Below are 11,656 nucleotides of genomic sequence, written 5' to 3'. Positions count from 1 at the left end.
TTTCAGATTTTAAATTACGTCCAAAGGGGCGTTTTTTTAACGTTTTGAGTGTTACCCTTATTTAATAAATATCATGTTCTTTGCACTTAAACCATAAAATTCAGTTCAAGAGCAATATCGCAAAATAATGTTAAATTAAGCATATCTTTAGAATTTCCGATATACACAGTCTCGCGAGCTGGAGATAAAAGTATTTTTTTTTATATATAACGTTGCCATTTCTCGCTTTTAAAGCATTGAGTTTGTAAATCAAAAATTCGTTAAAGTTTTACAAAATATAAAATCTATAATAAAACAAATTCCAAATTTGGGATTTCAGATGCCCATATTCGCAGTAGGATTTCGTCATTCAAAATTCGATGGCTCTATGTAGCATTGTTTTATCACAATGCGAGAAATAGACAATCATTTATGCAGATTTTTCATTATTTAATTTCTTCAAATATAATGCAGGACTCTAACATTTTGTGGCAACAGTTTGAAAAGTGAACCGACGTTTATGAGTCCGACGCAAAATCGCAAAACGAAAACAATAGTCCTTCAGGGACAAAGCCCCTTTGGACTAAAAATGAAGTAAAATTTGAAAACAAGCAATTTAAAAACTACTGTATTGAAAAATTATTGAAAATTTGTTTTTACCTCATTTTTTTCCCCGTTATATACATTTACTTCAGTTTTTTTATATGCATTTACTTAATTTTGTTTTCTTATGTGCATTTACTTAATTTTATTTTGTCATATGGACCTGTTAGTCTTTTTGAAAAATTTTTAGATTTTTTGAGTATGGCAAAGGAAACGAGATCTATCAGCCGAAGGCAATGAATGTCTCCATGGACGACTTTCTAAGTAAAACGTACTCATATTCATGTTACACATAGGGAAAATCACAAAATTCAACCAGTTCGTTTGTTTGGGTTCGAATATGAGTCGAAATAGCGATAATCAGGTATCTTAGCCAGGAGGCCATTGATTGGGTTTGACAGATTTGGAAACCTAATAACTAGTATTTAATAAATATAATATTATTAAACGAATCGGATTTATATAAACCAAATAAAATTCTTATATCGAACACAACTAAAACTCGATATAACTTACACTGATAAACTGATGTGTAATAACACTGATAAATTAAAATACTAAACGGAATATACATTAATTCTACATAGATAATTTTTTGTAATGTATTTCGCTGGGAATGTCTGGCAGCAAAATCCTGATTATATATACCCTTATTTTAAGGTTATCACATATCTGATGGTTTGACTTTTACCTCAAAACACAAAGAATCCACAAAATTCAGTAAAATTAATAACTTTATTTCCCTGTTGAAAATTCTCTGAATCTTTTCAAATATAAAAGCACACGCGCCAAGCAGTTTGCTTTAAATAAATATATACAGCAACGAGAAGATGCGCTTTTGACAGCAACTGGTTTCAAAAATCGAAAATTTTTCTAAATGTAAGAGATTTGTCGCTTAAATTAATTTTTCACTAAACAAAAAAACAAAATAGAATCGCATATTATTAAAAGAATTTTATTGATAATTCAGATTCTGAAAACAAGAACATTGTTGTTATAAAAAACAAAGAAAAAATAAGCAACATATTTCATTCAACGGGGGCCAACTTTGGCGCATGAACTTTTCAACATAAAAATATTTGAAGCATGTTATGGATAAAGGTTTATTTGATTATGGCAAAGTACTCGATGGTTATTTGCCTAAGGTGAAGGATGCCTTCGTTCGAGGACTGCCTAACGGAAATTGGCTTGCATACATGTTACACATATGGAAAACTAAGAATATCATCCTGGCAACCAGCTCGTTTGCCGGGATTCGAACCCCGGACAGAACCACCAGTTGTTCCGTTAGACTCCGCTCAGTCGCTGGTGGGCTGTCCGATAACGGAAAAGTTCAAAATTTCATATTAGAGGAAAAGTGGTAGCATAGTATAATTCGAAGTTATTGCCATTTCAGTAATGTGAAGAGATTTCAAGAATGTTTTATTATTTTATTTAGCTTATGACAAACTAAATAAAATAATTAAACATTCTTGAAATCGCTTCTCTTAACATACTGGTAGTTTGACCTGCATTCAAACCCCCGTGAACAAGCTGATTGCATGGGCGTTATTACGGTTTTAACTTTTTGTAATGCGAGATTGTTTCTCTTAGAAAATCTGTCACGAAAGCATACCTCCCCTTAAACAGATCGCCTTCACGTGCTTAATAATCTAACAAGCCAAACCAAACACAACCCGAGCGAGGACTCGTATTCAAGGCACGTCATAATGAAAAGCTAACTAAAATTGGCACATATTCACATTAAACATGGGCAGCAAAAATTCGCTAAATCTGCTATGCAGGCAATCCATTCGTCAGGATTTGAACCCCCTTCAAACTATTAGTATTCAACGATTTTACCGCTACTTCGTTGGCGGCCTTTTGTAGTATCTATAAGAAAAGGAATCGCAAAGACACAATCATTGCGTACCGACGGATGAATTAAGTTCGGAATTTAAAGAATAACTTTCATCCGTGCTATTGCTGTTAGCAATGACATTTGGACAGATGTTAATTTATTTTAAATTCTTTTAATGTAATTAATTTATATCTTTAAATAATTGATCTTCTGACTGTAATTTTTTGTGCGGAGTATATCGAACCCTTCCGTACACTAACTGTTTTAATTCATTTACACTCCATTAATTTTAAGAGATTTTATATCGATAGATTTCTTTCGAAAAATGTTTCAAGGATTACATATATTTTTCTTTAGATTTCAAAACATTTTGGATTTAAAATCTTAATAATAAAATTTTTAAAACAAATATTTCTAGAAATTCCATCGGCTTATTCATTTATTCCATTTAATTGAAGTTTCGAAAAATAGAAACATTACTCTCATTTTCAAGAATATCTTCCTTTCAACATTCATATAATTTTTATATGTCAGTTCGCCATTTCTACGGAGCATAGAGCCACACATACGAGTACAAAACACAGGCATGCTGAAAGCACAGTTTTAACATTTAAGAATGTAAAAAGAAGAATGTACCATTATAATAACGCGCATTTGAAATACGAAGGCAAACAAGAAAGCTGGTTGCAACATTTTATATTTTTTCCTGACAAATCAGAAATTGTAATCATTTTTCAATGCAAAAATAAAATATTTGTTTCTATAACATATAGGCATAAAGGCGTCCTCCGTTACAATTCTTACCTCCTTGCCTATTCTAACCTCCTTGCTTGATTTTTCGCCCATCGCTGCAGAAAGACTTAGCGGGTGCAACAAAAGACATCTGTCTACTTCAAGAAGGTTAGAATAAAAGGAGGGAGGATTCGCAGTTTCCTTCACTATCGGGGAATGAAACTCCACCCAACAAGCGGCGTCCATGTTTGTAACTTCAAAACATTGCATTACGGCTGTGGAAATGTACGTGTTTTTAAGCTGTTCCGTGCATGCATTTTCCAGTAAAAATAGGTCAAATTTATAATGAAATGCTTCGCTATTGTTAGTTTTTTGTTTTAAAGTTATAAAGATGATATCCGTAATTTACTACGTACAGAAAATCATTAAGAAATAGTTCGAAATCTAAATGCATGTGCATAACATTAAAGCCTTTAAAAATGATGTTTCTGCATGTTTCAAGAATTTGTTTAGGTTTTATTAGAAACCTGTTGGATGTACTTTCCAATTTTTCCTTTAAGAAGTGATATTTATGATTTATTCACAATATTATAATTTATTAAAGAATCATTTAAAATCATTTTAACCTGAAATTAATAGCAGAGAATTATCTAAATAAATAGTCACAGGTTACATTTTTTATTAAATGAAAGTTCTAAATAGATTCTTTTCACAACCAACAACCTTATAACAACAAGAAAATAAATATTAATAAAATAAAACAGATTTATGTGAATTCAATGATTTCAGTTTATGCGCGTTTCATATTTATGAATCCCAAAGAAATTGCCTTGAATTAAGCTTAATTACAGAAATATACCTATATAAATTTTTGGATACATCTTTCCACATGTTCAGTTGTGTAAATATTTTACTTACTTTTATCGCTATACTGCCCACAAATTTGTAAGTTTATGCAAAAAATATTTAACAAGAGAACAGTTAGTTTATCTTGATCGAATGTACAAATTATATTCCTAACAGTTCACAAAACTTAAAGATTAATAATAATTAATACATAAAGAAAGGCATTACTTTATTTAACACCTTTACAATTCATAAAAACCGTAACAATTGATTTCTTATTTTTAAAGAAAATTATAAAACAATTTACCTAAAATGTTCAAATTATAGAGTTTAAATCCTAGCGTATATCATTCCATGTTTAAGAACGAAGATACCAGCTATAAACAGAAACATTAAAAATGTATTTAAGGTATTTTGATTATTACTAAGTATTTTTTTTTCCACATCTGGAAAGAAACCAACATGACATTGTGATATTTTTTAACATATTTATCAAATTACATAGAAAAAGAAAATCAATACTTACGAATGAAAAGTAATCTTAGGAATCTTTTTCGAAAATCTGTTTGTGCATCCATATGCAACACAAGTTGACATGCTTCAAAAAGAAAAGGAAAAAAAAATATTGCAATTACAGACTTTTTGCACAAGTCACAGCGATAACAGGAACATGGCCGCCAAGCTTCACCGTTTGAGTTGAACCTTCCCTCCTTCTGTTCTAACCTCCTTGGTCTACTTTGTCTGTCTGTCAGCTCGAAATGTAGACAAAAAATTTAGATAGTAGTGCTGTAGAAGTAACGAGAAATTGTGTACCCGTATGTATTCGTTACTCGGTGAACCAGTACTCGTTACTATCGTATCGTTACTCGTTACTTTCGGTAAAATCGATCGGTACCCGTATCTTGAGCCTGTTTTATCGGTCTACGGCCCTAAAAAGGGCTTTGAAACGTCGCATTGCATTGAATCACTTGAGCTATTCTACCCCGCGGGAACTGGGTAGTGCTGCGATAGGGAGTTTTGCGTCGCATTTTTGGGTAGAAATAATTCACTTTATTTTGGCTATTATTTTTTGGTGCACTGGATTCATTATTAATTTTTCTATTGCTGTCAGGGCTTAGTTTCTAAAGTCAGAAGGCCGTCAGGAAAACAGGAAAAAATAAAATAAAAAAGAAAGAAAGAAAGGAAATAAATATTACAATAATAACATTAATTAGTAATTAAAATAACAAAAAATTACTTATTAAAAACTTAATAATTAAAATAATAAAAAATAGTGATTAAAATAATGAATAATTAAAGTAACATAATAATTAGCAACTGAAATATAAAATACATATAAGTACAATTTAATAAAAATGTAAAAACAAATAAAAATTAAAATAATTTTTTAATTTATGATGACTAGTTAAATAATAAAGTAAAATACCAGATCTTGTCTTATTGGCTTAGTATCGTTTCGTCCTATCTCATTTTATCCCCAGCTCGAAAAAGTGTTATTTCGTTCGCTGCCTTCCCCCACCAATTCCCTCTTTCCCGTTTCATCCGCTGTTTGAAAAATAGGTGTTTACTTTACGATAAGGCGAACGTCTGTTTACTTCAATTAAAATGGTTTAGAAGAGATGACTGTTTCTACTTCGACTTAGCTTTCGATTTTTTAATATTATTTAATATTTTATGCAGACAAATTATGTTGAGCAGAATAATGAATTTCAGACGTGTTCAAAAGGTGTGTATCTGAATATAATAACATTTTTGTTGTATAGTATCCATTTTTTAAATTTCACACATTTCTAAAGCAACAGAAGTACGTTATCACTATTTTGGCACACACATCAAAAACATGTATAATTAAGATTAATGTTACATTCCTTATTAAAAGTAATGGGTCCTCATTAAATGCAACCATTCATGCTTTTAGAGGATTTTACATGTGGTGGTCTTAAAAAGATGATGTTCACTACCAATGTTTGTTTATGTTCCCAAAAATAGAGATCTCTTAAAAGGTGACCTCTTAGAGATGTCGTAAATAGATGATTTGCTATAATTATTTTCCGATAGATAATGGAATTAATGTAATTTAATGTCAATAACTCGAGGAAGCAAGTTTAAATACGGTGCAACAAAAATACAGAAGTATTTTAAATGACGAAAATATTCATATTTTGTCAATGTCAAATTTAAAAAAGAATTAATTTTGGACAAATTATGAAATCTAACTTTTAATGTCGTCTTCTGGTTTCTATATTTATATCTGGCAAAGTTTTATACTGGTTATGAAAAAATAAAAATACAAGAAGTTTGAGTCCCGTAGGACAAAGATTGACCGGGAAATTTAGTTTCAAAATTTGCAATGTTTGATGCCATTTGTAACTTGCCTTTGGGTATCGCTTAATTAAGTTAGAATAATTCGAGGAAATAAGTTTAAATGAAGTGCAGAAAAAATAAGCATAATTTAAATAGTCATAGAAGGAAGTCATGCGGAATCCATATCAAATTTTCACTTTTTCATAATGACCATAAAACTTTCCCAAATACAAATACAGAAATAGGGAGACCGCATTAAAGATTAGCTTTCGTTATTTGTCCGTTATTCGTTATTTCGTTTGCTGCTTCCCCCATTCCCTTCATCAGAACTGCTAATGACGAAAGGGTGAAATTTCCCCGATTCATCCCCTCTCCAAAAACTCCTTGTTGAGACTGTTATTTGTTGAGACAAGGAATGCTATATTATAAATGTCAAATTGCTTTTTACACTTAACAATAAAATCGATAAAAACATTCGCAAATGTATAGGTTAAGTACGAATAAGAACTTGAAAGAAATTTAGAAATCTATGAAAGGTAAGAAAGTTTTATGTTACTTTATTACAGATAATAGTGAAGCACTAAATATTTCAATCAGTGTTATTTCATAATGCTATGAGTATACCTTTATTCATTTAAGAAATGGCCCACCAGCGGTCGAGCGGTAAAATCGCTGAACGCTGGTAGTTCCGACCTGAGTTCGATCTCAGGCAAACGAGTTGGCTTCATAAGCGTTTCGTGGTTTTTTTTCCCGTACCAGCTTACCATGTACCATACGAGCCAGCTTTCCTAAGAAAGTGCTCTACGAAGACATTTTTCCTTTTAGGCACATAGCCCCAGTGTGTTTTGTCATAATCAACTAAACCAAATCATTTAAGAAATATATCAGTTGATCACTGCTCAGTGTACATCTGCTGTTTGCTTATAAAAACATAATTTTTTGTTTGCTTATAAAAACATAATTTAAAGACGTTTCCACTATTTTGCTAATAGTTCTGGAAGGCTCATAGAATCCGAAATTATGTTACACTAACATCCGAAATTATGTTACACTAGCTAACAGAGAACTTAAGTCTGCTTAATACAACAAAAATCTGTTTGACTTGCTTTCGTGTCTTTGGGAAACGTAAGTATATGCAGAAATAAATATTAAAATCTATCACGTATATTTGTAAGGATGTAAAGCATACTGTTTTGGTTCACGATAATGATAAATGTGCATCATGTTACGACAATTTTAAAAGATCACAAATAACTATACATATGCTAGACTTCTAACAAAATTTCTGTTACAATATGAATATGCATTTATTATTATATGAGTCGTAAAACGGCCCACCAGCGGCCGAGCGGTAAAGTCGCTGAACACTGGTAGTTCGGTCCGAGGTTCGAATCCCGCGAACGGTCCGGCTACATGGGTGTTTTCGTGGTTTTCCTCATGTGTAACGTGTATACGAGCCAGTTTCCCTTAGAAAGTCCTCCACGAAGACATCCCCCCTTAGGCAGATAGCCATAGTGTGCCTTGCCATAATTAAATACACCCATACACACACGAGTCGTAAAATTCAGTATTCGTCATTTTTAGATTCTAGGTGTACGAAAAAATTTTTTTTTTTAATTTTTGTTTTTAAAAATTAATTCTCTTTATAGCTTTTCTTCAATTTATTATAAAGGAATATGAGTTTAAATTTTGATTTATATATAATATGATATAAATTCATCATTCATTAATAATATTTTATGTATAACAAAAAAATTATCGTTAATGTTCAAAATTTTAATTTTTTTAATGATTTGTCTTACATTTGTTGTATATTTGTTGAATGCATAGCTAAATATTTCAATTATACACAATAAAGGTTATGCAGAAAACAATTCAGCTGGCATGATAGCTAATTGCGAAAGAAAAATTAGAGTCTTATTGCTCTTAACTCTTAGTACAAGCAGCCATTTTTAAATTGACGTTAAAATAAATTTATTCTATGGTCTATTAGAAAATAACTATACTGAATCATTTATTGACGACTTCTAAGAGGTCGCTTTCTGAAAGAGACCTGTATTTTTGAGAACATAAACATACGTTGATATTGAACATCACTTTTTTAAGATGCCAGAGCAAATGCACAGAGCTCCAAAAATCCTCTAAAAGCATAGACGGTCACGTTTTAAAAGGCTGACTACTTTTAATAAAGCCTGTATATATTAATGTTCATTATACATTTCTCACATTTTTACTTTCTTTCAAAACAGCGATGCTGTGGTTCAATTGCTTTAGAACTATGTGAAACTAATAAAATGTGCCCTATGTTATAAAACCCTAATTATATTCAGATACACACCTTTTGAACATGTTTGAAATCTATTATTCTAATCAGAATACTTTGTCTACAGAAAACATTGAATCAATATTAGAAATCAAAAGCTAAGTGAGATTAAAGTAGGAAGAGTCATATCGTCTAACCCATTTTAATTAAGGCTCCTATATACCAGGCTGAATCATCAGGCATTCGCGATCCCAAGTGGGAGATTTAATGGCGGCTGTGTAGTTACGGTGCAACAATTTTTTGTGTTTTTTTTGTGTAAAATGGACGGATGTGCAGCTATTAATTGTTCAAATCATTCACGGAAAGGTCATACATTGGTAAAATTTCCTAAAAATGAAGAAAGGAGAAAAATATGGGTAAATAATTGCCGAAGAGACAATTGGAAACCTGGTCCAGGCGCTGAACTTTGCTTAGTAAGTATAATGTTAATTACGCCTTCATTTAGAGTTTATATCTTCTCTGATGTTTATAATGTGCAAGTAAAGTGAAATTCTTGTGTACAATAACCTGAGTATCTGCTAATTTCTGTAATAATAGCTATAATTAAATTAGTCTAGGGTTAATGTACCCGTCGCCAAACATCGCCAATGTGGATGTTTTGAATGTGGAAAAGAAATTTCTCTTCTAATATAAAGCGCAGATTTTGTTTTCCTGTGCTAATTGTGGAATTTATACTAATGTAACATGAAAATCATTAGCATATTGAAATTTATTAAAAAATAAATAATAATTTGGAAAGTCAAGATAAAATCTGAATGTTTGCTAAAGATATATGTAACATTATACTATAGTTGCAATATCGTTGGAATGATATATAATTTTTTTCTTTATTTTATAATCACTGTTGTTAAAAAGTTAGATGAGTTGTTTATGCACGGTGCCCACTACTGTTTCTTGGTTAAAATAACTTCCAGAATTTTGACATTGACATCTGATGTCAGTAGAATAAATTGAATAGTATGAGACAAAATATATATAATCTAATCAATAATTGCAAGTACCATATAGTTATAATCCAGTATTATACAATTTGGCAATGGAGTAAAGATTTAGAAATGAATGCAGAACTTTCAAATAAGCACAGAAAACTTGTGAAACTGCATGTGTATTTTTCAAAAATAATTGTAGTGTTTTTAATGCATGTGTAGTGTTTTTAATGCATGTGTAGTGTTTAATGCATGCATAACAATCAAATAAATCTGCCTGTAATGATGAATTTCAAAGGCCAAGCCAAAATCCTTTCATGAATTTGATACTTCTAAAGAATGTGATCTCGTCAAATTAAATCCTCATGACATTGATAAACAGTTATTACTGATCTGTGTTACAAAACAGATTTTTATACATGATAAATAATATTTTCTGAAGCGTTATTTTGTGTTGTCATCTCTAAATAAAAAATTGCCTACAAATTCAGAAAGCTACTGAACTACGTTTTAGAGTTTTTAATAACTTTAATTGGATATGTCTGTGCCGGTGTAATTTAAAAAATTGTTGTTTAAACTGGCCTTGATGCTTTTTAAAATGCATGTTGGCACTGTGCTCCGAAATTAGGGCTATGTTTTGAATGATTAGAGAATTAAAAATTAAATATTTCAATTAGAGCAATAAACATTACTACAATTATAACCAGAATTATAGTCTGCTGTAATTATAAATGTATTTATCGGCCTAGTATCTTAAAAGTTGGGTGAAGTGAACTCTTATTTTCTTATCTATTGTAAGAGCACTATAGCAAGAAATATAAAGTTTTATTTTAGTTGTTTTTAATGTTATAGCAAAACACTACTTCATTTAATTTTTGGATAATGTTCTAAAGAACACTTTAAATTATAGGCAAAAAATAAATATTGGATAATTAAATTCTGCCCAAGCTTACAAGATGCTGCTGCTGATATGTTAGACATGGTTTGTTTATTGTTTCAGTTTTTTATAATACTGGGCCTAATTTAATTACCTGCATATTTATTTATTGCCTATACTTACTTACAGTTCATGCTTGCTGCCTTTGGCACAACCTCACTGTGTGGTTTGTTTTTTGTACTTTTATTTATTTTGTATACTTTTTTTTTATTACTTTACGTATTTACAGGATCATTTTGAGGAATCTCAATTTGAGTCACTATGCAAAGATAGAAAAAAACTAAGAAAAACTGCAGTACCAACACTCTTTAGCATTCCAAATCCACCACCATCTGTAACTGATGTCCGTGTGCATAAATTTTCCCATTGTGTTACTTCATTTTATCTAAATTTCAAGGATAATTCTTTTCATTTTTATATGGCATGTTATCAGTATAAAGGCTAGTGAAAATAAATTGGTATGTGTATATGTTTTTGAAGTGTAATGCTTAAATAAAAAGATAGTTCGTGTGTTTCTTCATTTAAACAAAATTTCAAGGATAGTATTTTTCAGCGTTGTACTGTTTGTTATTTCTCAATGTAAAGGGTAACAAGGGGAAAAAAACTGGTATGGTACATCTGTTTTTTAAGCATGATAATTTTATTTATTTCTTTAGTGATGCATATATAGAGAGAGAAGGTATTTGGTCCAACTGAAGTTATAATAAATCTAATTTTACTAGATCTCTTTCTCCCCTCAGGTGTAGAAAATTTTCAAATGCAGAAAGTTTATTTGCAGAATTAATTCATTTCTGATAAACTTATTATCATTAATTTTTTATATAACATGTTATTAAGTTACATGTTTGACTACTGTGTAATAAACTTGTATTTAGGGCAAAAAATTAACTATTTTGCAGCTGGTGACTAATATCATGCTTCTAAGAATATTACTTTTAACTTTTTTCATAATTTTTGTATTTCAGGAACATGAAACTGTTATTTTGATATACTTAAATAATAAAAGTGTGTATCTGAATCAATTAATGGATACAAATATTTTACAGTTATTTTTAGAAGATATTTGCTTCTAATAATTCATAAAGTATTTTAAAATACAGGTAAATAATTTGGTGCAGAATTCAAATTTAGGGTTTGAAATATAGTGAATCATGAGACTAAATGAT

The 11,656-nt window shown here is 30.4% G+C and overlaps 1 protein-coding gene across 1 annotated transcript; it reads left to right on the top strand.

Annotated features, from left to right (window-relative positions):
- The first annotated feature begins 8,857 nt into the window (after nucleotides 1-8,857).
- Nucleotides 8,858-10,963, top strand: LOC146994207 (peroxynitrite isomerase THAP4-like). Its single transcript, XM_085826475.1, has 2 exons — nucleotides 8,858-9,040; nucleotides 10,720-10,963. Exons 1-2 carry the CDS (start codon nucleotides 8,888-8,890, stop codon nucleotides 10,933-10,935), a joined length of 369 nt encoding a protein of 122 aa, XP_085682601.1. The 5' UTR covers nucleotides 8,858-8,887; the 3' UTR covers nucleotides 10,936-10,963.
- Nucleotides 10,964-11,656: the final 693 nt, after the last annotated feature.

The sequence above is a fragment of the Stegodyphus dumicola genome, chromosome 11 (assembly GCF_044657685.1).
Source record: "Stegodyphus dumicola isolate Sdum_Otavi_A_Nest chromosome 11, ASM4465768v1".
Lineage (NCBI taxonomy): Eukaryota > Metazoa > Arthropoda > Arachnida > Araneae > Eresidae > Stegodyphus > Stegodyphus dumicola.
Note: the sequence above shows the minus strand (reverse complement) of the source record. Positions and strands in the feature narration are given on the sequence as shown.